This window comes from Podarcis melisellensis (genome assembly GCF_964234715.1).
Source record: "Podarcis melisellensis genome assembly, chromosome: 1".
Taxonomy (NCBI): Eukaryota; Metazoa; Chordata; class Lepidosauria; order Squamata; family Lacertidae; genus Podarcis; species Podarcis melisellensis.
This window is the reverse complement of record NC_138528.1, coordinates 68,065,165-68,092,181: the sequence shown is the minus strand read 5'-3', so window position 1 is coordinate 68,092,181 and position 27,017 is coordinate 68,065,165. Positions and strand designations below refer to the sequence as shown.

The 27,017-nt window shown below is 41.1% G+C and overlaps 1 protein-coding gene across 7 annotated transcripts; it reads left to right on the top strand.

Annotated features, from left to right (window-relative positions):
- Positions 1-452: 452 nt before the first annotated feature.
- On the top strand, positions 453-27,017 carry ZNF143 (zinc finger protein 143). 7 transcript variants are annotated; one of them, XM_081918351.1, is made up of 17 exons: positions 460-2,430; positions 6,854-6,978; positions 8,403-8,521; positions 8,791-8,883; positions 10,196-10,279; positions 10,497-10,583; positions 11,186-11,382; positions 12,711-12,785; positions 14,842-14,961; positions 16,025-16,100; positions 16,756-16,881; positions 19,615-19,794; positions 21,428-21,655; positions 22,913-23,061; positions 23,825-23,986; positions 25,625-25,771; positions 26,269-27,017. In XM_081918351.1, exons 3-17 carry the CDS (start codon positions 8,410-8,412, stop codon positions 26,350-26,352), a joined length of 1,920 nt encoding a protein of 639 aa, XP_081774477.1. In that variant the 5' UTR covers positions 460-2,430; positions 6,854-6,978; positions 8,403-8,409; the 3' UTR covers positions 26,353-27,017. The 7 variants fall into 7 exon arrangements, with proteins under 7 accessions (XP_081774482.1, XP_081774477.1, XP_081774476.1 ...); XM_081918350.1 differs by lacking the exon at positions 6,854-6,978 and having other exon boundaries at positions 461-2,430; XM_081918355.1 differs by lacking the exon at positions 6,854-6,978 and having other exon boundaries at positions 462-2,430; positions 10,503-10,583.

Sequence of the window (27,017 nt, the reverse complement as noted above, 5' to 3'; positions counted from 1 at the left end):
GGAATGTGCCTTTAGGAATAAAATCAAATGGTTAGAGAGATACAGCACTTGCTGTAGAGGCCAATACAGGAGGTATATTTTATTGCACTGGTACAGATGCACCATAGTATTTCTTCTCTCTGCACTTCTCCCAACTTTTTTTCACATGTGTGGACCCTTACAAGGTGTAGGGAACTAAATACATTTCCAGAATGCCTTCAGAATGTTTGTGATAAGGCCGGTACTAGGGTCACGGAAGGTTCATAATGGGGAATCTCATGTCATATTTAAGTTATGTCAACTTTCCTCTGCCATGATCTACAGTAATAAACTATATAGAGTAAGTTCAAATTGACAGACACACCTATTCATAATACATGCAAACTTCACTTAATTATTTGCTTATAACTCAATACACTATAGTAATGCCAAAGGTTTTTTACGCCTTTATTTCATAAAATTTTATACTGCTTGTGAAAAATCTCAGTGGTTTACAAAAACAATAAAAGTACTAGTAAAACATTTTAAAATAAAAGAGAAGCAATAAGCTAAAAACAAAACACCTCAACATCCTGTATTGCTGGCTAGGCTTGTCTAATCAAAAAAGGACTGAGAAATCACAGTTGAAGGTACCTGCCTGATTTCAATAAGCAGGGAGTTCCAAAGTGTGGGTGCAAACATTTTGGAGCTTTTTCGTATTAAAAGACCTATGTGACAAACCCCATCCTCTTGGTTTCAACTGCCAAACATCATGTTGTATGGGAATACGCATGCTACAGCAGCAGTGCATGAAGATGCTCTCAATATGTGGTAGTAGAACCTATAGAGCTGCTATGACCATTTTAAGATCACAGCCCACTGACTCAGCAACAATACCATAATTTATTAATTCCCTTGTCAACAATTAACCTGAACATCTTTGAACTGCCACAAGGCTCTTTGCGGTCTAGTTATTTCCACCCAGATGGAAAGGATGCATAGGGATTTATTATTTTTTTGTATGTAAGTAGCACCATGATCCCACTTCACAAATATATGGATACTCTTTGGTTGTTCTGACACTTGTTTTACCAAATGTCTCTGCCCTGGTGTCCTTTCTTCATTAATGAAGGTGGCCCTTTAGAAATGCATGCTTTGTGTACAAAATAGCACGCAATGGCTTCTGAAGCAAGGCATAAAGCAGCTATGGCAGTTTTCTTTCTAATTTTATAGAATGTTTAATCTTGGTAGTATTGGCTGTAGTCACAATTGAAACATTCAGTTTTACAATCTGGAATTGGGGAATAAATTTTGCTGAGTGATTTTGGTCCAATCACTATTTTTTCCCCAGCCTAACCTACACCACAGGATTATTCTGAGGTAAAACCAGGAGGAGAGGGAACCATAAGATGCTAGCTTGAGTGTTTTGTAAGAAGATGTGAGTTATAAATCTTTCCTGGAATGTCTGCTTGTGCAAGACAGAACTGCAATGGTGGAAAATTGCCCCCTCTGTGAACTGTGAAGGTGCGACAGCCGCTTAAAGAGATACCTCTTCCCTTCTAACGTGACGCTTGGCCAGGATACGAGATGGATTTGGCGCGGGGGCAGCCAAGTTGCCTTATATTGCAGGATTCCGGTGCATCTTGCAAAGCAGGCCCCTGCTACGTTGTCTGTAACGTGGGAAGTCGTCCATGCTGCTAAAAGAGGTTTTACCTATATACGAAATGGCTCCAGCGAAATATAACATCAATATGCATGATGTCGATTTACGGGGCGGGGGGTGATTAAAGGACTTCCTTAGGACAGTTCAATTCCCACCCCCGGTGGCCATAATACAGCCTTTCTCAGCGTGAAAAGCTCAGACTAGCCTACCCCCCACGACTGCCATCACCACCGAGTCCCGAGGGCGAATGACGGCGTTGGCCGCTCTAAAAGCCGTAACACCCCAGTCTCTTCCTCACTCGCCTTCCCCATGTTAGAATCTGCCTAACCGGGGGGGGGGGGTTCCCTTGAAAACCACTACCGCCGAGGGAGGGGGGGACGGGACATTTTCGAAGGCCAGCCGATATCCTCTCTACGAGCGCATCCTCCCGCTTTGCTAACAAAAGGGGAAAATGGCGCCCGTCCTTCTTTCCCTCGCAGACACACTAGCGCCTCGTGCGACGTGATACAAAATGGCGCCTCCAGAGGCCCCAAACCCAGCATAGAGGAGAGTCAATGTGGCGCGGAGGCGGGCTTATCCGGCAACAGCCAATAGACAATGAAACCTGTAGGTCGGTGGCCCAATCGTGGCCGTGGGCGGTATTTTCTGTCGCAGCCTGTCCAATGGAGCCTTATACAAGTGCTGGTGGCGGGGCCCGCCCGCACGGCTCTGGGCGGCGCTGGAGTAGGCGGGCGGGCGCTGAGACGGCCGTTTCCTGTCCTGGTGCATGGTGGTCGGACGGAGGAATTGTTGGAAAATTTCTCGGCGAGGTTCGTATATAAATGTGTTTTTACCCAGTGTGCCTTATTCTAACCGCCGCCATCTCCGGCTGGGACGCTTCACTCTTGGGTTCGGCCTGCCTTAGTCCCCCTGCGGCGGCGTTGTATGCAGGGGAAAGTGAGGGGAAAGGGGGCAGCCCGCGTTCGTATCGCGGCTCACAATAATAATAAAAGCCGAGGCGTCGCCGCCGCCGCCTGCGCTTTCTCCCCCGCCTCCCTCTTCCTCCATATTCCCGCCTTATAGGCCTCGGTGCTTCCCGCTCTTTTCTCCCGCGATGCTTTTGTCCCCGAGGAGGGAGAGAGTTCTCACATGAAACAATAAACTCGGGCCACGGGGGCGCTCAGGCCACTTTCGCGGGGCGTGGGCTGTGGGGGGGGGGCCTCCTTTTGGCGGCTGCGTCACTGGACGGGGCTCGTCTTCCCACAGCATCTGCGTAGCTGCGCGGGAGGCGCCTCGTGCGGCCCCCTCCTTGCCTTCTCCAGCATCGAGCAGATGTGGCTGCGGTCCCTATAAAGCTCTTCGTGCTGCGAGGGGCGATTCACACGCGCAGTGCAAACACGGGGGTGGTTGGAACCCGCTAGACTCATTCCCGAGGAAGCATGTTTAGGATGGCAGCCTTAATCGATCGCTTTTCAATCGGTTAGCGACCGGTTAAATAACACACGCAAGTTTGGGTTGGCTAACAAGCAAATAAATGCAGATTTAAGGGTGGCAGGTTCCAAAGAAAGCAGAGTAGCTTATTTGTTTTATGCTATGCATGCGTGGATTACGACAAGGATCCTCTGGGAAGAGGCATTCCCTGCTATGGAAAGAAATGCCTCCTCTAAAGTGATGCCTGTCTGCTACAGACCTGGGTTTTTGAAATCCTCATTCGGTTCTGTGGTTAAAATTCAGTTACAACAATAGTAAATGTTGAGGGCAGGCGGGATTTTCTTCCACACTGCACATTGTTTGGCCAGCATCCAAGAAAAATGTGCAACCTAGTCATGCACATGTTTGCTAGGAAGCAGGTCCCAAGTGAATGGGGTTTAGAGACTCACTTTCATGATTTCAATAGAAATTTTAAGTTCATGGAGGTATGCTGTGGCATAAGTGTAACTTTAACAAATGTCACTTGAGAGACTTGAAGGAAAACATAATAGTATTTGAAACTTACGTAATAACATGCATGCTGTTTAGCGATAGCATAGCTATATAAAATAAACATTACTAATCTTCTGCATATATTCTGTGTTTGGGGAAAACTTCACAGAAACTTTTATGATGTATTTTACAAGACCTTTTAACTTAAAATGCACCTGAACACAGAATGCTGTATTTTTAAGCATGCATGCTTTGATTTATTTTCAATCGGATTGATTCCCAAAGCAGGATACAATTTGGAAGTTCACAATGCTGGCAAGATAATAAAACATAAGAAGGACAAGAGAAGTTCAAGAGGCAGCATAGGAACTAAAGGATGCTAATTACAAAGGATCAAGAACCAGCATAAGAATTTAGAAGAAAGTTCCCATATCTGTTAGAGTGACCCAGTTTGCACTTGAGGCAAAACCATTGTTTAGCAGTACGTTGACAAGCCTTCATGAGCCCAAATACACAAACCCTCTACTCTCACCAAATTTTTTACTTTCAAAGAATCTTGGTTTAGTGCTACATACAAACCAGGGGTCCTGGTTTAAAATTGATTATTATCAATGGTTAGTTAACCCAACTCCATAACCAGTGGTTTGTAGTTGGCTTATTTAGAAATTAGGACCACTGTTTCATACTGAATACTCAGCTGAGAAATTTTAAAAGCAAAACTTAATTTGACGTGTCCTGTCTACATGGGAGCACATGAGCTCAAGGCTTAATGTGGCCTCATCCACATTGTACTAAACCAGTGGTGTGGAACCTCCAGCCCATAGGCCTAATTAGACCTGCCATGCTGCCAGATATTGCTTGTGATAACACTTCGGGTGAACTACATCTACCTTTCTTGTGCCTTATATCATATGATGTCAGGTGGGGAAATTTCAAGCCATGGCTGCAAAGGAAGAATCGAGAGCAATCTAGTATGCTCAATTCTTTACTTGCAGCCAAAATGTGGTGCTGTTTCCATTAGGCACCTTTTTCTGTTGGCCTGCATGGTTACATAAAAAGGCACCAAATTAAAAGAACATCAAATTCAAGCTCTGTTTGCAAAAAGAGAATAGCAAGGCGCTGCCTTGCCCTAGATGGCAGACAGGAGGAGAGAGTGGATGAGCTGAGACTCCAGTCTTCACGTATCTCTAAACTATAGAATGTTCTGGGCACAGCCTTACGACGACTTGCTTTCATGGGTGAGTTTTCCTCCCTATGGCTTCAGATTAAAATTGTTCAAATATGATCATAAAACAAATTCAGATGTTTAGAAAGAATGATATGGCATATTTTACACCAATATTTCCAGTCCATTTAAAAAATGCTAGTGCATTTTCTAATAGTTGTCAGAGGAGAGGCATGCTGATATCCCCAAAAAGTATCACCGCAGCTGGGTGTAAGCCAAGGGTGGGCAACATACAAGCATATACTCTTATGTGCCACATGAGTTTTCTAAGCCTAAATTATGCTTTGAGAAGTCTAAATATTTCACATAGCTTAATTCCATAATAATATCAGAGAAATATTTCACTTATATTTATACATTATAAATATATATATTTATTAATTGGAAAATTAAATAGTTTACTATAATTACAATAAGAAGGTTAAGTGCATTCTTGAATCATGGCAAAGCTTAAGTGGCACTCTTAACTGTTGAGCAACTTCTCTATAACTCTGTAAAGCACAACTTTCATGATACCAGTTCTTCAGAAGGATACAAACCCTGCATGCGAATACTGATGACAAGGCACCACAAAGTAAAAATTAAATTGTTTTACTACTTTGTTATGGGAGTACATCAAGAAGTTTGTTCATACCACACAGTTTTTCTTTGATACCAGAGTTTGTTTTCTCCCCAGCTATTCACAAGTAGGAAAAACAAACAAACTCTGTTTTGAAGACATACCATTTCCAACAGTCACGGATATATACAAAACATACAAAGCAATCTGTTTATATGACCCCCTTGCTTATTTACTTCTTTATTATATTTGTATACCATCCTTCATCTGTAGATCTCAGGGTGGCTTGCACATATATTCATTACATAGTCTCTGAACTTGCCTTTAGACTCTGAAGTTGTTTCTAAAACCGAACTTTCATTTATTCTTCATTTTCCTAATAATATTTATTAAAATGAGACTGATATGACAGATTGCTTGTACAGTATTAGTCTTGTTGAATAGAGGGATGCTCTGTCAGCATCTGAATTGAAGCAGTTCTCTAATATACACAAACTTTTCCATTGTCCTGATAAAAGTGATATGTTCCTAAGCACAAAAGTCAAACTGGATGTGATGGTAGCAGTTACATGTGTTGAAAAATGGAAGCACCCCAATCGTGTAGAAGGGGCAAGTTGGGAGGTTTCTGGTTTTATAGACAAAGGGCATAATAATAATGAGCACAGAACCCTTTCCTTGCCCACAGCTGCTCTTCAGCAGAGCCCCAGTAATGTACATTCAGCGTGCAGACGGGTAAGCAGCATGCTGGGTTCAGTGCCCATCACCCACACCCCTTCTGGCTCTCAAAATCTTACACCAATTTCTGCATCATTGGGCCAGATTCAACTACCACTATTCTCTAGTTTGGCTTTTGTGGAATGTGGGAAATGATTACAGAAATCTGCCACGAAGTTACAAGGTGACCTAAGGCAAGTCACTACGCTTAGGTTATTAACTTAGGGAAATGCTCTTGTGTTAAAAAGCAAACGTGTAATTCTCAACCATGTTAAGAATAAAATATGTTTCTGTGCAAGGAAAACACCGACCTGTTCTGCTCATGCAGCTGGTCTTCACGTGCCTCTCCTTCAGCCCTCTGTGCCTTCAAATCTGCCAAGAAGGTTCAAGGACTCTGGAGGAGATTTTGGAGGCATGCATAGGTGAGGAGAAAAAAGATAAGGGCATGTTCCACTCCTGCTTCTGTGGATTCTGTCCCAAGCATTAAAATTAATAGCAGGGTTTTCTTTATTAAGGTACAGTGCCTGGATATCAGTTTCAAAAGTGAAATAATTGTCTGTTCCAAAGGGGAATAGCAATGTTTACTAATATTTGTTCTGTTAAGTCACCAGGGACATATTAGAGATAGCTGGCTTTACTATATTCTTTAAGAAATCTGAACCATACTTCAATGTCTCATACAAATATTCACACTGGCACTCTGTTATGTGCATCATTATTAGATTTCAAATAAGGTTAATTATTTTGTGATCTGATCACTCTAGCAAGGACACTGTATGGCGGCATTAAAGACTTCCTGGCACACTAGTAATACTACATTATATTATTTCAGGTTTCTAAGGTTAAAGCTGGCAATATACTGCACCACATACACATCAGAGCCAGGAGCAGCATGTTCTATCTGCAGAGATTGGGAAAGGAAAAATGCTCTTCCTTTGTGCACTCATGCAAACAAAAGTAATTGAAGATGGGTAGCATAAATAAAAGCCTCCCCCCCTCTCTCTATATATATATTTGTAGTGGTCTGTGGTTGCGTGAGGCTTCTTCTGCACAAGCACAGGCAAATAGGTCATTGCTTAGCTTTGTGACCTACCGGCCACGTGGAGATGGTGCATGTGGCTCCTTCGCTGCATGGTGTGACTTTTAATCGGGGGGGGGGTAGGAAAGATCAACAGGGCTTTGCTCAGCTATGTTGTTTGCTAGCCATGTGGACCTGGTGTGGATGCGCTTCCTTTGCCCCTTGAAGGGTTAGGGGAAAAAATGGCAGAAGAAGGAACAATGAAAATAGCCATATTTGTTAAATGTGGCAGGCATGGGGTTTGATAGAAATATGTGTGATTTCTGTATGTGAGAGAGGGGTAGATGTAGGTGTGGGGTGCAAGTGTGTGAGGGAGGCAGAGGCATTTGTGCCTGGTTGCATGTTTTATGGTGAGTGCACATGAATGCTGTGTGTGCATGTGTTAGAGAAAGTGTGGTGTGTCCACCTTTCATATCTTTCCTGATACTGGAGAATGCTGTTTTTAAACAACAGCCTCATTCTGGGGGGGGGGGGAATAATCAGAACAGGCAGAACATAGTTGACTTCCCTGGTAAGTAGGGGGCGGAGAGCAGCAATGAGCGTACTCTCTCTAATGTTTTACACTACACATGTCATACTCACAGCCGTTTTGTGACTGGCTTATATGACACATTGAAAATTTGAAATGTGCCCACTGGTGTAAAAAGGTTCCATACCCCTAGTTGCACCTGCAGCTGTCTTCCAAGTAGAGGGAGCACTTGAGTGGCTCAGAAAAGCAGGGATGGTAAGGGGAGGTGTTTGTGTGTGTGTTTGAGAGAGAGAGAGGTGCAGCAGCAATGGCGGTAGGTGCCAAGGTGGTAGTGCTGGACACCCTGAAATGGCGGTAGCTTTGGAGCAGCTGAGGTGCTCATTGAAAGCTCCCAAAGTGTCCATTGCCATTGATTGTTACCATAATAGAAGGCAGCACTGAATCTTAGAAGTTGTTATACTGGCACTTCTGCACACAATTATCAAAATATTTTTTAAAACACTTCCGTTAATTTACTCATTACACTCTGAACCTTCAAAACATTCTTTGAGTACTAGAACTTAAAAACAACAACCAGGACTATACTTTTGTGAGAGCTTTTGTGAGAATTGTAACAACATCCTTAAAATATAGCAAGGATTGTGGTTTGAAGTTTCTGCATGCTCTCCCTAACAAAGTATGCACTGTAATTATAAGAACTGGCAAAACGATATGTTTTCCAATGAAAAATTCATCAGAAATATTACTTGGTGTGAGGAATACTATTAAAAAAAAATTCTGAGTGTCTTGAATCCATTGTTAATATTTTAAAATTTCTCTTTCTTTTCCCTTTAGGTAGACAATGTTATTAGCCCAGATAAATCGAGACTCTCAGGGAATGACAGAATTTTCAGGAGGGGGGATGGAGGCTCAGCATGTAACACTGTGTTTAACAGAGGCTGTAGCTGTGCAAGGTGAGTAATTGGATTAATATCCCAGTGGCAATCAGTGTGGCATTCAGGACAAGAAAATGGCTATCTTGATGAATTTATAAAGCATACTTTGACATTTTGGGTTTTGAAATGCATCACATAAGATAATTGGAACCTATAGCAAATGCCTGAACCATTTTTCCTTGACCCTAAAATTTATTTTCCATAGTTTATGCATTAAACAGTCATTACATTGTGGACAAATATGTGTTATGAACATCAAGTAATGCTGAGAATTTTGTTGTTGTTAGATGGAGACAACCTGGACAACATGGAAGGAGTAAGCTTACAAGCAGTTACGCTCTCAGATGGGTCCACAGCCTACATTCAACATAATTCTAAAGGTATATTTCGAGTTTAAAATTGCTACAACTAACTAGCTGTTTAATCGAAAACCAAATAATATCATAGATGTTTGCCATTTCATACCAAGATCACCTAACTAAGTTGAATTGTGTTTCTGTGTAAATATCAATACAGGCTTGAACAGAAGATCACACATTTTTTTGTCTAAAGGTGAAATCCAGCTGGCGCACTTGTTCTCATGGGAAGGGCTTTTTAATCCAGCAGAAAGCTGTGCTAATGGGAGGGGGAGTTTTTGCCAATTCAGCCTTCCTACTGCAGTCCCCCATGCCATATTTCAAGCTGTTCTGGAGGTACCCCATCCCACTTGAATGGACATTCAGGGGAACTACAGGAGAAAGGGGAATTGCCTTCCTCCTTTTTTCAGTTTTGTTATTGTTTATTAAATTTCTATACATGTACTGCCCTTCATCTGAAGATCACATGGCAGTTTACAATATAAAAACACAAGGTGTCCACTAGTCAAAACTCCTTCCGGTGATCACAGGGGCACAGCTGGATTCTACTCATTTTTTAATACAGAATACATTTAATACATTAGTTGTTAACACTGAAGACACAGCACCCTTGTAACTGTTCTCATGGTCGCAGACGACTCTTAATGCCTGCTCCGTGTCTTAACAGGCATGAGAGAGAAAAGTCTCCATAAGCAAATATCTCTGGACTCACTGTTTAATCGTTTTAAATAAGTAGAAATCAAGTGCTTAACATACATACCTTTAGAATGACTTGGGCTACACTTCTGTACACACCTACATGGAAGTCAGTTTCTTTGAACTTCATGGAATATACTTCTGAGTGGATGCATACAGTGTTGCATTGTAGGATACTGATCCTGTACTCAAGATAGTAAATGGGCCTTATCGCACTGCTCCAAAACTTGGAACATGTTTCATTCCCTGAAACAAGGCAGCAGTCATTATTATCTGGTGTGTTCAGGAAAAGCTTTTTATGGTGCAGGTGAGCCCTACAAGGATCTTTTATAGTGCAAGAAATACTGGAATCCTAGCACATACTGTGGGATGCTAAGGATCATGAGAGGGGTTTGCCGCAAGCAAGACCTTGAAATGATGTAGATGTGTAAAAATGTACCATGGTATTTTAAGGAGCAGGTCTGTCCTGCTTGAATTGTATAAGATGCTACTTTAGCTGTGACCTTTGGAATGTGTTGATTGTTTTATATAAATTTGTTTGTTATAAAAGGTAAATAAAAGAAAATTGCTTCTGCATGTGGTTCACTCTTTCTTGATTGAGGTTATAGTCACTTGAATTTTTAATGTGCATATATTCCAGATGGCAAATTAATGGACGGTCAGGTGATTCAGCTAGAAGATGGCTCAGCTGCCTACGTTCAACATGTTCCCATGTCTAAAAGTAGTAAGTATATTACAGTGAATACAAGTTTAAAGCTGTTGACTTAATGACAGAGTGCAATATAATAAATGATTTAATTGTAACTTTAAAATTAAAATATTGTTATTTTTTGAAGTTTACTCATTTTAGCAAATTTATTTTCTAATGGTGATAAAATGTTAAAATTGGTCTTGCAAATCATAAATGCATTAAGTAATTGAAGTGAAATTTTATTTTCCTGATACAGGAGATAGTCTTCGTTTAGAAGATGGACAGGCAGTTCAGCTTGAGGATGGAACTACAGCTTTCATTCATCACACTTCAAAAGGTAAAATGCATTTGGAATAGTCATTTCTATTATGTTTAATTTCCAACTCCACATTTTTGCCAACTAACAATAAACAAATAACTGAATCATTTTTTGTCATTGTCTTAAACATTATATAGTAAATTGTCAGCTGCTTCAATATTCAAACCTTTTGTTCCATACAAGTGAAGGGAGGTTTCCAAACAGTATTACTTGATTAACCATGTCCATCCTTTGAAAGAAATACACACAAAAATGTGGTCTATATGCTCTTTGATGGTTGATTGGTTGGTTGGTCTAAATATATACTGCTGTATTATAGAAATATATCACAGCAGTTTACAATATAAAACCATGCAGTAAAATCATAAAAAGTTAAAAGCAAGTTAAAAGCAAAAGAATTAAAAACAAGCATCAGTAGATAATTATGAGGAATATACTCTTAATTGCCTGCATAGGCCTGGTGGAGCAGAAAAGGTTTCAGCAGGTATTTAAAAGTTGGCGTACAAGGTGCCCATTGAATCACTGGTGGCAGGGTCTTCCACAGGACTGGGCTGATGACATTTCAACAGCTTATACACAATTTAATTACAATTGTCTCTTGTCTTTAAATAATTTCTCAGACAGTTATGACCAGAGTGCCCTGCAAGCTGTACAGCTAGAAGATGGTACCACTGCTTATATTCACCATACAGTGCAGGTTCCACAATCGGATACCATCTTAGCCATTCAGGCTGATGGCACAGTGGCAGGCCTTCATACGGGAGATGCTACTATTGATCCAGATACCATCTCTGCTTTGGAACAGTATGCAGCCAAGGTAAATTTGAAGGAGACCTAATTTTGTATCGTATTTGCTATGTGAAATTTAATAGAACATATAATCAAACTAAATGTTTACTACACTGGATGGGATGAGAATCAGATTAATTCAAAGCAAAGCAAAAGGCAGGTTGGCTGTAATCAAAGAGTAGACAGTAGGAGAGATGATTAAAGGCAGAAGAAAGTATTACCGTATTTTTCGCCCCATAGGACGCACCGGCCCATAGGACGCACCTAGTTTTTTGGGGGGGAGGGGGAAATAAAGAAGAAAAAAATTATCCCCCCCCCCCAGGTGCGGGGCTGGGGCGGGGGAAGCCCAAGCTTCCCCAGCCCCCAGAACAGGCTGCTATCCGCAAGCCTTGGGAGAGCTGCGCGAAGCTGGAAGCCTGGGGCGTGCTGAGCTCAGTGTGCCCCAAGCTTCTGGGTGCAGGCAAGCTCTCCGCTAGCCGTGGGAGAGCTGCATGAAGTTGCGCAGCTCTCCCACGGCTTGCGGATAGCTTCCTGAAGCCTGGAGAGCACCGACCCCTCTCGCTCTCCAGGCTTCAGCGAAAGCTTGCATTCGCCCCATAGGACGCACACACATTTCTCCTTCATTTTTGGAGGGGAAAAAGTACATCCTATAGGGCGAAAAATACGGTAGATTCCTTTGAAGCTAGTGAGAGATGGAAGTTGATGACCGACCTTTATCTAGATGCTGAAGAAAAGTAACACAATCTGTTAAAAGTGAAGAAGGTATTTGACTGAAAGTAATAAAATCTAATTTAGTGAATGTTGAGAAGTAGTGCAGCATGTGAGGCAAAGTGAAAAGTAGGAGGTACTGCATTTAGGAGGAAGTAATTCTAATCCTTTACCACTAGTGGGGATTTCCTGGCAATACCCAGGATTTTTTAAAAACACAATAATTTTTGTCTTTTTAAAATTGATAGTGTAATTTGGGAGTTTGGACCCATCACACCAAAAATCAGGTGAAGTCATGCCAGAGTCACATTCTGGTCCGCCATCTTGTCAAAGCTTCAACAAGGCTACTATCCCTACCTCAGGAATCATCATGCCAAGTTTGGCAACGATATCTTGAGTGGTGGTGAAATTTGTGCCAAAAAATGGATGGAGTCACAGTTCAATCCACTGTCTTGATTTAAAATGGCCCCTGGCATCCAGATAGATGAAGGCCATGAGTCCCACCCTGGGAACCCTTGTGCCAACTTTAGCAACAATATCTTGAGAGGAGGCCCAAGTGATGTTTCGGTTCACCATTTTGATTCAAAATGGTGCCCAGCATCCCATAGCTTTATTTCAAAATATGTTTCTGCTTTTTCTTTATTTTAGGTGTCTATTGAAGGAAGTGACAATGTTAGTAGTACTGGGATGATAGGAGACAATGAACAAGATAAAAAAATGCAGGTATGTATCATGATATAATTGAACTGAATTGATGGGTGGGGTATAAATATTCTTCTTCTTCATAAGCTGCCTTATTTCATTTTGAATGTTTCTGTTTCTGTATCTAAGAATTGCATTTTTAGATTGGGAGGAATATACTTGACAGCATAGCCAGAGTCATCTGCCTCCTGAACTATCTTGCAGAGAATAAAATCCACCTAACTAGAGGGGTTTTAATCATTTGGATATTGAGAAGCATTGGTGGAAGGGAATTGGCATCAGGTTACATTTTCCTGTTCCCTCTTCTTCTTGAAAAGCCTCTCCAGCATAGGGGGACCACAGTGAATGGGTTAATCTGCAATGTGTGGGGAAGCTGCTAACTGGATTGAGGCCCCTTCTGTGTGCAGGACGGCTGCTCATAAAAATGTGTCTCCATCCAGTTGGTTTATGAATAAGTTGGGCATATGCAAAATAAGATGGGCTTCCTGCACCTCTAACCTTCAACATCTTTTTTTTTTTTACACTATAAATCTGCTATTGGGGTCCACTGAACCCCTTTAAAGTGCTAACTGGAAATAAAAAATATGATTAAATTTCAAAATGACTCCAGTTTAACATTAAAAATAACTTGCTTTGGTATCACATTCCAAAAGCTTTGTCTAACACAAAATCTATAGGGGTAGATTGGGTCCCACTAGTTTAACTTTTCACTTTTGTGCCTTTTGATATATTATCAACTTAATCTGCAATGCTGGGTTTAGTACAGCTTGAGCTGGCCAGCACAGAAGGTGGGGCAGGGTGGCTATTCTGCTGGGCTTTCAGCAGGCACAATGGGGATCTCCACAATGGCTGAGCACCACCACCAATGGAGCCTTTCAGAGAGACAATTCTGCCTCATCCTAACCCTCTCTAGCACTGTGGCTTGAGGGTTACCATTACCCTGTTTGTGGAATTTACTTCCAAATAAACCAGCATAGGATTGTTCTGAAGAGGTATTTATTTGGAGAGAGAAGTTTCATTGCCAAAGTTATGTCAAAACTAAGTAGTGAGGAAACTAAATGAGTGTTAATTAATTAAAGTAGGTGAAAGTGTTTGAAGTATTATAAGTTATGAGTAATTACAATAATTACCTTGCTTATAACAGCAGTACCCTATACTTCCATTATTAGATGCACACCTGGATGTGCTCTTTCTCTCTTTGGAAATAATTCTGTTTCTATGAAAGAAAGGTACCGATATATTTGTAGTCAAGCAAACACACATTCTCTTGACAGTTAAAAACAAATCTAAATATAGAATGCAAGAATATGCAAGGTTTTTATTTATACCCCAATCTTCTGGCCATAGGCACCTGGTACCATTTCACAACAGAAGAAATACAAATCAGACAATCTCTTTTCAGATCAATTCTTACCCTGCCAGGGGATGATCTGCTGTATACAACAGATCCTGCCAGATCCTGATCAGGGCTGAAATGAGGTCTTTGGGTGGGGGTGTTGCTGTGTCAACTCCAGGGTGGTGCATCAGAGAAGCCTTGGATACAGTTGTCAATACAGTTGTGTAATGCTTCTAAATACCAGTTGCTGGAAACCACAGGAGGGAAGAGGGCTCTTGTGCTCTGGGGCTGCTTCAGAGTTTCCTACAGGCATCTTGTGTGGCCACTGTGAAAACAGGAAGCTGGACTAGATGGGCAATTGGCCTCATCCAGTAGGCTTATCTGATGTTGTGTTCTTATGTTAATCTTAGCCCTCACACTTATCTCAAAATTGCTTGAGAGAAGAATGTAGGTACATGCGTTAAATTGACAAAGGATTTATAGTATGGTTATAAGCAAATTTCCCTGAAGAGATATTCCATGTTACATGGTGATATGCCATGTTACAGATCTTTTAATATAATTCCTGGGGTTTTTTTCAACATTTCAGGGAACTCATAGCAGTGCACCCCTATACAAAGCTAATTATTTTAGCATTTAGCAATTAAATCACATGGGAAACACAGATATCTACATTTCATAGAAAGTTTTATGTTTCAATATATGTCTGAAATGTTCATGATGTCATTTCTTTCATCTTAGATTGTCTTGCAAAGCCATAGTGCAAGAGTGACAAGTAAATCACAGTCAAGTGGAGACAAGGCTTTTCGGTGCGACTATGATGGATGTGGAAAACTGTACACCACTGCTCATCATCTTAAGGTATTCACTGAAATAGTATCAAAGCTTGTTTTTGGCAATATAATGCTGGCCATAAAGTCATGCAATTGTATATCAGTTGGCCAGGGTGCAATCTGAATTTGTGTCCTTAATACCACTTATACCACTGACATGTTAAGTGGCACAGTTTTCATTGTTTTCTCCATTGGTGACCTTATTAGATAGATGATTCTGTAAAGCACAATAATTGTGTATTTGTATCTGTGTTTCTGACTGAGACTCTTTATATCTCTAGCTTCTCTGGGTAATGGGGCTGTGGTCCAAATGGGATAATGTTGAATTGCTGATAGTTTTAAAGGAGTTGTGTGTCGTGATAGAGCTTCTGATTTTGTTTGCTCCTTCAGCTGGTAACTTGCAAACAAAATAATGTGAATATTTTAAACCTGGTGCCTCACAATGTATATTTAAGGCATAGAGCTTTTTTGCTAATTCTGTAGAGGAAGATGTTTTCTTGATTTGGGGGCAGAGGGAGCTATCTTTCCTTTTAGATATTTTGACTAATTGTTATGATTGTCCCTATTTTTAAAAACCACCAAGTGCCTTCCAAGCATTCTTACATGCACAGTACTTCTGTGTTTTTCAGATAGCAACCAAGTTGCACTGGGGACATAGGTCTGGCATAGCTAATTCCTGTTGTCAGGCATAACCAACTAGATTTCTGCTGTGGCCTCCCACCGCTCTGTACAAATAAGATTGAATATACGCTTTGCGCATGTCTCCTGAGCAGACTGCTACTCGGGGAAAGTCCCTCTGACTTTTGCTGATTCTTCCTTCCCTCTGCAGCCTCTAGTGTCACCTCCCACACTGTTGCGTAGGGTTGGGGCACTGGGGATTGCAAGGGGAAGGAGGGAACCGGCAAACAGTCACTTACCCACCATCCCCACCAACAGCATTTCTTTGCTGGATCAAAAGCTTTTGTGGTCTGATTATATGTCTGTAAGGACTCTTTGAGATGACTGCCTCATAAGGCCCCGGTTGTGGAGCAGTGAAAACTTATATTCAAAAATACATATCACAGCCTGAAATGATTGGCCTTTTTCAACAGGTACATGAAAGGTCACACACGGGAGACAGACCATATCAATGTGACCATCCAGGTTGTGGAAAAGCATTTGCAACAGGTAGGGTCATGGGATTCCTTCATGCCTCCCACCTTTAATTTTTTTAAATGAGAAGTTGTGACTAGGTTTCATATAGATTGACTGATGACTTTTTGCATGAATGAAAAGAATACTAGCAGAAATTGCACATGTCTAGTTAAGAAGACATAACTGCTTATTTTGGGAACTTTTAGATATAAAATAGGTTTTGTGATTGGGTAAATATATGTCATGAAGACTAGGTTAAGCATTTAACTTTTTTAATAGTTTATCATTCAAAAGGAGGAGGAGGTATTTCAATGATACAGGTCTTCATAGAGGAAAACAACATAAAAAGAGATTTTGAGGTTTTCTATATATAAAGCCATACGACTTTAAGGGGATGATTAACCACTAATTAATACTACAGTAAAATTTATATTCTGAAGCAGTTTGCCTTCAGGTGTTTCAGTTTTGGTTCATTGTTTTTAAAAGCTGCCAGTGTTTCAGGTCTCAAGAGCAGGACTTATGACAGTCTTCCATTTTGCTAGTGTGAAATAAATAGATATAAAACATGGAGCTCAATGGAAAATAAAGTATGTGTAGAACTAAAGATGTTTAAAATTTGAGACAAGATGGTTATGATCATCCAGATAGTCTTAGATTTTAAAACATTATTTATACTTTATTTTTCAAGGTTATGGATTAAAAAGCCATGTCCGAACCCACACCGGAGAGAAGCCATATCGGTGTTCAGAAGAAAACTGTACTAAGTCCTTCAAGACTTCAGGAGACCTACAGAAGCACATCAGAACACACACAGGTACATGGCATATTTATTGTAGCCATTGTCTATTATTCTGATAATAACATTTCATGTATAGAAAATGGAGGGTTTTTATGGAATCTAAATGATTGATCACAGTTTGACTTCTGCAATCATGGTAAGCATGCTCTCTTTTGAGCTCTTAACTGGTCTAACAATCTATTTTGAAGCATTCAATATTTTGAAATTGCAACTCCTTTACTCTTTACACAAAATATTGAGCAAAAATACTGATATTTCTGTAGCTGTTCTGACACTAGCAAAATGTGCTCTGTATAGATAGTTTTGGTTAAAAATCTAGCTGCTGCATTTTGCAGCAACTGAAATTTCTGTCTCATAAGTAACTATAAAAACGTAATGTGTGAAATGGCGTGTATTCTTGAATCTAAAACTTTACTCTATTTTGCTGACCCTAGAACAAAGTTACTCATACAATCTCTGCTGAGCAGTGCATGAGATTGCAGAGGTCCTTGCACTTAACCAGGGTTTGTGTACCTTTGGAATGAAGCATGCTAGAGACTGTAGTATCTTTAAGTTTATTTACACATATTTATACCTGAGCTTTGATGGAGGGAGTGCAGAACATTACATCCCAAGAGTGTCTCTTGTTGCAAGCTTTAGTCCAGAGCAGAAGCCAGTCTTTGCATATACAGTGGTACCTCGGGTTACAGACGCTTCAGGTTACAGACTCCGCTAACCCAGAAATAGTACCTCAGGTTAAGAACTTTGCTTCAGGATGAGAACAGAAATTGTGCAGCGGCAGCGGGAGGCCCTATTAGGTAAAGTGGTACCTCAGGTTAAGAACAGTTTCAAGTTAAGAACAAACCTCCGGAATGAATTAAGTTCTTAACCCGAGGTACCGCTGTAACCTCTCTCAACCAGCCCTGCATGTAGTTCTGGCCCCTCCCTTCTTCCTCCAAGCCTTGTGTAAAAGGGGGCATTTTTTCCTGTGGTGATGCCATGCCCCCAGGCAACCTCCCCCTCCCATCTGCTCTACAGATGTTGTAATGCAACTCCCATCATTCCTGACGGTTGGCCGTGCTGACTGGGACTGATGGTGGGAGTTTGAGCCCAACAACATTTGGTTCCCCACCTCTACTCTAAAGTAACCATAACTCAGCTACTTGCTTTCTGAAAAAAGTGATAAATATCAACGGCAGGATTTATAAACCGGTTGTGTGACATTCTTCTGGACGTTCCATTCCTTATGTTTAAAACTGGAAAGGGTGTTGCTGGGCGGATCTAAGTCTGTTTCACTTGTTTTCTGCCTGTAATTTGATACACAGCATTAAGTAAGGATTACAGAAGCTATGGCAACATAACACTATAGCATGTACACTTAAAATCTCATACATCTGTTTGGCAGAAAACTGACAAAACATACTAAGGAGTGATGTGCAGAGGGTGTCCCCCCCCCCACCAAAAAGCTAATAGTTACCTTTCTGAATAGTTACCCTTGAAGGTTTTTTAGCTTCCAGTGTTGTATAATAGTGATGGGGTATTAGATAAATATCTCAGTAATACATTGAATTATAAAAATTGTGCTTTCACCCATCCCTCTTAGGCTTCTCTCTGTGGCATGAAAGTATACAGAGATTCGACAGTTCTTAGCAAAAGCACATGAGAAAATACAGCACATCAGCATGAGGGTACGCCAGCAATATAACATTCATTGAAGGGTTTTTAATATTGATCAGTATAGCCATATTTAAGATAGTTGTGTGTAAGTTAAACAGTAGGGAACAGATGCATTTTTATTTTTAGAAATACTTCATAGGTGAATTTGATACTAGACATTTGAACATGTCTAGTGGTGTACTTACAGGTGAATAACTAAAACTTTACTTCATAAATTCCAGCCACAATCCAGAGAACCCTAAAGCTAGCAAAATGAGTCTTTTTGACTTTTTCTTTCTCAAGCAGCAGCTCTTCATACTCTGTGACAAATCACTTTTGAAGCCTTGGGGATATTCAGACATTGTGGTGGAGTGTGACAGAAGGGGGGGCGGGAATCGATGATTTGTCGGGGGTGCACAGTCCCATAAACTCCCTGAATTAGCACTCTGGATTGTGGTTTGTATCTGAAGAATGTAGTTTCCAAATAACTAGCAAACTGAAAGGCAGAAATGCCAGTGTTTGTTAAAGAGCTCCCTGTGTTGCATAATATATACAAAATGTTTTGCCTTGAGGGTATCCCAACTACCCTTTTAAAAATGTTTTGTTGAGTACCAAAATTACCTTTTGGTTGTTTTTATGAATTATATATTATGCATACACAATCTGAATAATGATGTTGATGGGTTGTTGCAAATACATACACTCAGCAGCTTCTAGTGGGTTCCTACCCTTTGCGTGTCGAATGAGAGTAATGATGCAGAAGCAAACAGTAGCACACCCTGAAGTTCCTCCCCTGTTGCTGCAACTGTTTATGGTTCTGACCCTGCATACTTAAGCTTCCCCAAGTTTAAAAAGTATGTTTTGGTATAAATATAGTTATAAATCAGGCATTAGAAACAGATATTTACCTAAATCTCCACCAAAACGTATAGCTCATAATAAAAAGAGACAAAAGAAGATAAGATGGGAGGTGCTGCTTAGTAACAAACTTACTATGAATTTTTTTAACATCTAACTTAGTACCAATTTTTTACATATAACTGAAGTGAGGGAGTCGTAAGATGCTTTAAAGTAAGTGTACTGATTAGCCTATTTCTATTTTTGTTTTCCTAGGTGAAAGACCTTTCAAGTGCCCCTTTGAAGGATGCGGTAGGTCGTTCACAACATCGAACATAAGAAAGGTTCACATCAGGACACATACAGGGGAAAGACCCTATTATTGTACAGAGCCAGGATGTGGAAGAGCATTTGCCAGTGCAACTAATTACAAGAATCATGTGAGAATACATACAGGTATCTGAAAGATAGAATTTTACTTATAATAATTTTAGATGTGACAAAGACTTCCAGTTATAGTTTTGAAAATGTATCGTATTTATTCTGTGTGGGACCTCTTCTGTCTTGTTCAAACTATACTGTGCTGCTTTTGCTTGGAATATTTTTGATTGTATAAATTGTTTTTAATTGTATGATTATATTGTAACGCATCCTGGAACATTATAGTGAAGGACAGGTGAGAAATTTTATAAACAATAGAATTCACATAGGTTGAAATCTCATGTAATGTTAAGCACACAGTTTCAAAGGTGTCTTTAGCACTGGCCACTTCGTTTCTTGAGAAAACTCAGCCACACAGGTGGGAATGGGGCTTTCATCCTTTGCTCCCCCTACTGGTTTCCCAACAAAAATCTTCAAAGTTGCTGTTTCCTCCAAAGGTACTGTTTATGCCTCGCCCCAGTCTAGGTCATGACATAGTTTGGCATCTTGGATTAGACATAGGGCAGCCCTGAACCAGGTCCCAAACCGAATTCAGGAGAGGGGCTTGTATAGCGCTGATTTTAATTAGTTTTAAAAATACAAAAAACCCTGTATAAACATGTGTTTGGCATAAGGAGATAGGGGGAGAAGGACAGACCAGAGTCTCTGCCTTTGTCTCCTTTTCACCACCAACCACGTTTAAAACCCTGGTGAAACATGCACTCACCCAACCACTACCACCCCTTTTGATAGCTGTCTAAACTAACTTGGGACAAACCCTTGATTGGCCTGATTCAGTTTGGGGTCTGGGATTTGTCCAGAGCTGGCACACAACTCTACTGTTTACTGAAAAATAACCCTCCTTCCCACATGTCACTAGAGAGGGAGGGAGACCAAACATACTTTTTAAATTGTATGAATAACATAACATGTAGTTTGGTCCCATCTCTTGTTATGATGAGCCCACAATTGTTCTTCTAATTCCATAGCTCAAGTACATTCTTTTACATATTTGGCATTCAATAATGTTTATATTTCTCAATCATTGTGAGTGGGGGTGGCAGTAGAGGCAGAGGTTATTTTGTGTGTGTGTTCTTTTCAGTTAAAGGAACAATAACATTTTAAATTGTGCACACATCCCATATAACAGACTTGCAGATCTAATAAACAGAACAGTGTTTGGCAATTAGATGCATTGTCATGTGCTAAGGATATTTTGTAACAGAGAAAGCATCTCTGATAATGAATAGTCCAGCTGCCTGATTGTATAGAAGGGGCGAGGCTGTAAGAAAGCTGCTTCCGGCTGCCATTGGCTGAGTTACTGTGATCTAAGGGGTGCTGTTTGCCATTGGCTGTCCTTTTTTGATCCTGTAGTGTGGTAAGGCAAACAGAAGGTTAGGAAAGAAGAGACAGAGTAGCCAGAGTGTAGGAAAGCAAGGTTAGATGGTGATGATGGTGATGATAATAATTTTATTATTTATACCCCGCCCATCTGGCTGGGTTTTCCCAGCCACTCTGGGCAGTTTCCAACAGAATATTAAAATACAATAGTCTATTAAACACTAAAAGCTTCCCTAAACAGGGCTGCCTTCAGATGTCTTCTAAAAGTCTGGTAGTTGTTTTTCTCTTATTCTGTTTTCCTTACTACTTTTGTCATCTTTCTGTCTAGGGGAGAAGCCATATGTATGTACAGTCCCTGGCTGTGATAAACGTTTTACAGAGTATTCCAGTTTATATAAACATCATGTCGTACATACACATTCCAAACCATATAACTGTAATCACTGTGGGAAAACGTACAAGCAGATTTCCACGCTTGCGATGCACAAGCGGACAGCACACAATGACACAGAGCCAATAGAGGAGGAGCAAGAAGCATTTTTTGAGCCACCTCCAGGTATGTGACTATATCTCATATTAGCAACCTAAACTGTTACACCTTTCAAAGACTTCTTACATCTTAACCAGAGGAGGAACTAAAGCACTGAAACTAATGATTTTTTTAAAAAAATAACTTTACTTGTACTTAGCAGCAAGGGTTTGTTTGTTTGTTTGTTGGGTGAGGTATGAAGTGGTATACAATTTAGTACTTCCAAAGCAGTGCTTGCTTCCACCAAACTGGTTTTAGATCATATTGTGTTTCTTTTTGTCCTTGTGATGCAGATTCTTTGACCTGTGTGGCCTTCTATTTTGAATGCCCCATGTTTCAAATCCGGTAATGGGTGTGTGGCTATTCTGCTGTGCTTCGTTACACTAGCCATTAATGCAATATACTAAACTGATGCTTACATGGCGCTGTCCACCACAGCCCCAATATCTCTTTTAGGAAAAGTCACTCCCAGTTCAGCCCCATCAATATTCTTGTTGTCTTGATGTTTGTTACTTTGTTAGCAACATAAATTGTCACTTAGTTGCTAATTCATCCAGTTTTGAGAGAGTTTTTGGAGTTCTTAAATCTGCTTGGGTTTTCACCACCTGGAATAATTTTGGTCTTGATTAATTTCTCTACTCAACCCTCACTCCAGGTAATTTATTAATACATGAAATAACGTTGGTCCCAGTATAGATCTTGGGTAGAGCCTACCTCTTGCTTCCCACCATAGTTAAAACTGCCCTTTTTTCTCCATTATGAGCCACCCCTGCTTGCTGTCTAGCTTCTTAATTGGTTTTGTCTGTAAGGTTTGTCTTCAAGCTCATTGGACTGGTGGAAGGGACTTTCATTTCTCTGGCTCCTTGTCCCATTGCTGATACAATACAATTTAAGCCCTTTTAAGTAAACTCTGGGATTCCTAATTACTACATACAAAAAAAGAGATTAGGATGAAAGTTTATATTTAGCTGGGGTTAAACATTTCTTTAGATACTACACTGTTTCATCACTTGTTACACAATGGAGTCTCTCTTTTTCCTTGGAAGGAAAGTGTGTTAGTTAATGAATAATTCTTTGAATGGACCATTGATGATAGTTGTATCCCAGTTCTGGCAGGCAAAGATTAATATTTAACTAAAGCTAAATCTCAGTCTTTCTTTTAGATTATAACCTATGCAAACATGATATGAATGCAAATCACAAAGGATAGCTGGCATAATTCTTCATTTCATTTTTACTGTAGATTGCATATGAACTAAGCCCATCTTTTTTTTAATTAAACAGGTCAAGGTGAAGATGTTCTCAAAGGATCTCAGATAACATATGTAACAGGTGTAGAAGGAGAGGATGTCGTTTCTGCACAGGTTGCTACAGTGACTCAAACAGGACTGGGTCAGCAAGTGGCCCTTATTTCCCAAGATGGAACTCAGCATGTGAGTATTTTAGCATATTAATGCCATCCCTACAAAATGGCTTTCAAAAGTGGAGATCTTTCTATTTAGTCACCCCATTTGATTATGCTTACAAATATTAAAATACCTACATAAAACTCAATTGGTATTATGTTGGTTCTGTTTTAAAGTGTCAGGCATACAACTAATTCTGATGTAGTAATATCGTAAGCACTAATTACTGACATTGTCTGGCAGAAAGCTAGAGTGAGTATCTCTAGTAGTTACAAGTTGCAGAAATAAATTTTGTTCCTACCTATTGACTTCTACCATTAGGACAGGCTCCAATCAAACACATAGGACTGAAGAAAAGGGGAGAAAACTATTGTTTTTGATGCAGCAGAAAATGCCCCAAGAATCTAGTTTCCATTTTCCCTCTTCTTTAACCTTTGGACAGTTTATGAATGGGCAGAAGATGTTAAGATTTATTTAAATTTTGTAATTAACATCTGACACGTTGAGCAAACAAATAAACGTGGGACCATTGTAATAGAAAAAACGTAGTATGGTCATTGAACAATATGATGTAGAGTTTAAAGTTTAAATTTACTATGGAAGCTTTAATTCTTTTTTTTTTAATGCTTTAACTTCTACTTAGCTTGTTTAAACTTGGTGGTGTTTATCTTCAATGCTACCTGGACAGGTTAACATCTTGCTTCCTAAAAATGCACAATACTGTATGATTAAGGTCTGTAACTCAAATATAATTCTTCCCATTTAATTCAACAATTATGTTTTATTTAAGGTTAACATATCTCAGGCTGACATGCAGGCCATTGGAAATACTATCACTATGGTAACACAAGATGGCACCACAATCACAGTCCCTGCCCATGATGCAGTTATTTCTTCTGCGGGAACACATTCCGTTGCAATGGTCACAGCAGAGGGCTCTGAAGGGCAGCAGGTAATATTGCTACTAAATATATGTAAGGATGTACAGTGGTGCCCCGCAAGACGAACGCCTCGCAAGACGAAAAACCCGCTAGACGAAAGGGTTTTCCGTTTTGGAGGCGCGTCGCAAGACGAATTTCCCTATGGGCTTGCTTCGCAAGACGACAGCCCATAGGGAAATCTCTGGGACAGTGGGGAAGCGCAGCGCGTCTTCCCTGCTGTCCTCGGACCTCCTCCGAAGCCTGGCGGCGGGGCGGGGACACCTCCTCCCGCCGCCGGGCTTCGGAAGGATGCCCCGATGCCGGGCGGCGGGGCGGGAAATCCTCCCTCCGCCGCCCGGCATCGGAACGATGCCCCGATGCCGGGCGGCGAGGCGGGAACGCCTCCCCCCGCCGCCCGGCTTCGGGGCGGGAAAGCCTCCCCCCGCCGCCCGGCTTCGGGGCGGGAAAGCCTCCCCCCGCCGCCCGGCATCGGAACGATGTCCCGAAGCCGAGCGGCGGGGCGGGAAAGCCTCCCCCCGCCGCCCGGCATCGGAGCATCGTCCCGATGCCGGGCGGCGGGGCGGGAAAGCCTCCCCCCGCCGCCCGGCATCGGGGCATCGTCCCGATGCCGGGTGGCGGGGCGGGAACGCCTCACCCCGCCGCCCGGCTTCGGGGCATCGTCCCGATGCCGGGCGGCGGGGCAGGAACGCCTCCCCCCGCCGCCCGGCATCGGAGCATCGTCCCGATGCCGGGCGGCGGGGCGGGAAAGCCTCCCCCCGCCGCCCGGCATCGGAACGATGTCCCGAAGCCGGGCGGCAGGGCCGCGAAGCCTGGGCGCGCTGGCAACTCTCCGCAAGGAGCACTCCCGCTGCTTGCGGAGAGGTCCGCGAAGCCTGTCCTGGACCTCTTCTGAAGGCAGGCGGGGGGCAAAAGTCTTTGTCCCCCCTGCCTGCCTTCCCAGGGGCTTTTAAATCGCCCCGGACAGCGGAGAAGTCCTCCGCTGTCCCGGGCGATTTTAAAATGCCGCCCGCCAGAAGAGGTCGGGGGAAGGCGGTTTCCATAGGAACGCATTAATTGATTTTCAATGCATTCCTATGGAAAACCGTGCATCGCAAGACGAAAAACTCGCAAGACGAAGAGACTTGCGGAACGAATTAATTTCGTCTTGCGAGGCACCACTGTATTTGTATATATGGAAATTCTACTAAGTATTAAGTACTCAGTGAAATGCTGCTTAGCATTACATGGACAAACTTGAATGAACCCAAGCAAATAAGCAAGCTCAGCCTCATTATAAGCCAACTTCATTAAACTAGCCAAAGTTCATTTTAAACCAGGATCTTTGGTTTGAACATAACACTAAGCCCGGATTGTATTAGTGAAACAAAACTCAGTAGAAGTCCTCCTCCAGGCCCTTAAGATAGGGAGGTGGAGCCCAAGGCTTAACTGGAGCTTGTTCAGTTTGTCCATGTATTGTCAGATAAGCCTGATCTACTACTACGACTTTTTTTTAATTAAAGATTTTCTTGTTTTACAGAAGTAAGTGTAATGCCCAATCTACTTCTTAAAGAATATTAAGAATGAGAGGCACTTTGCAAGAGAGCATTTAAAAGAGTAATCGTTTTTTTTATATTCCAATGTTTAGCAAATTTTGTATTTTTATTTCAAAGGTTGCCATTGTGGCTCAAGATTTAGCAGCATTCCATAGTGCTTCACCAGAAATTGGACATCAGCAACATGGGCATCATTTAGTAACTGCAGATTCTAGACCTGTTACATTGCTGGCAACATCCAATGGAACACAAATTGCAGTGCAGGTAAGTATGGAATAAACTTCAGATAGTTATTTTTAATACAGATTTATTTATTTTGTCCCTATGCTTTACAATCTACGGCAGAGGCGGGGAATCTTTTTTGCACCATCCAGATCCTTAACAGGATTGGCCTTCCCAGCCAAATTTAACTGGTAGGTGGGGCTGCCTGCCTGTCAGTCACCTGATGTCACAGTGAAATCATTGTGATGTCAGGTGAATTAGCACTTTGAAATCCCAGAATCAGGACTTCAAAGCACCACACTAAAGGGGGGGGATCTGTTTTAGCCTGGGGTTTCATTGCAACCCCCACCCTGTTTTTCAGGGAGAGATTTACATTGAATCCTGATGAGCTGATGAACAGAGGTTAAAACCTGCTCAATTTAGCTGCATGCACTACTTCCCCACAGAAAACTAGCTCACACAGTATAGTATTTTTTAAAAAAAATGTTTTTAATTTGCAGCAGAAAATGTATTTCAGTACAACATTTTGTTTATTTCAGCTTGGAGAGCAGCAATCTTTGGAAGAAGCCATTAGAATAGCTTCCAGAATACAACAAGGTGAAACACCAGGAATGGATGATTAACTCCTAATATGGCTAAAGGAACAATAGACTTATTTACATTTTATTTTCAATCAACAAAGGTCCACGCCAGCTGAAATCTATAAAAAGTTTGACATATTCTTGCTTACTAATACTCTGCACACACCTTATGCAAGAGTGAAGAACATTTCATGTGTATAATGTCTCTGTACATGAACCTTGGGAATATATGATGTCCACCTCTTAGACTCTTTCTCTGCCCAGGACAACAGAATTAGGATTTTATGTTAAATTTTCTTGCTTATACTTACATCAGATTTCAAACCAGATTACAGGGAAGCAGCAGCTACTATAGAAATACTGGGATGAGTTTTGAAGTCACTCAAAAACAATGAAGGCATTGCTGAAGATTTCATGAGTTTAAACTGTAACAACAGTAATCATTTCAAAAATCATTTGGAAGCGGAACAATTTTAAATGTTTCTCACATACAGAAGAGTTCTGAATTTTGAGACCTTTGTAAATAATACATTTTGAAGTGTGTTTCATACACAATCTGAAGATTCATCTTCTTTAGCTTTCCCATCCCAACTCACAGATTGTAAATAAAGACTGTTCATGCTGGAAGTGCTAATTATAATACATTTGGATTGGATTATGTACAAAGAGAAGCTTTGTTGTTCAATATTAAAGGGATGTAAATCTAA

Coding starts and splice junctions, on each gene's coding strand:
- ZNF143 (XM_081918351.1), top strand. CDS start 8,410: ATGTTATTAGCCCAGATAAATCGAGACTCTCAGGGAATGACAGAATTT. Junction 16,101..16,755: donor TGGAAAAGCATTTGCAACAG/GTAGGGTCATGG, acceptor TTATTTTTCAAG/GTTATGGATTAAAAAGCCAT. Junction 23,987..25,624: donor AGGGCTCTGAAGGGCAGCAG/GTAATATTGCTA, acceptor TTTATTTCAAAG/GTTGCCATTGTGGCTCAAGA.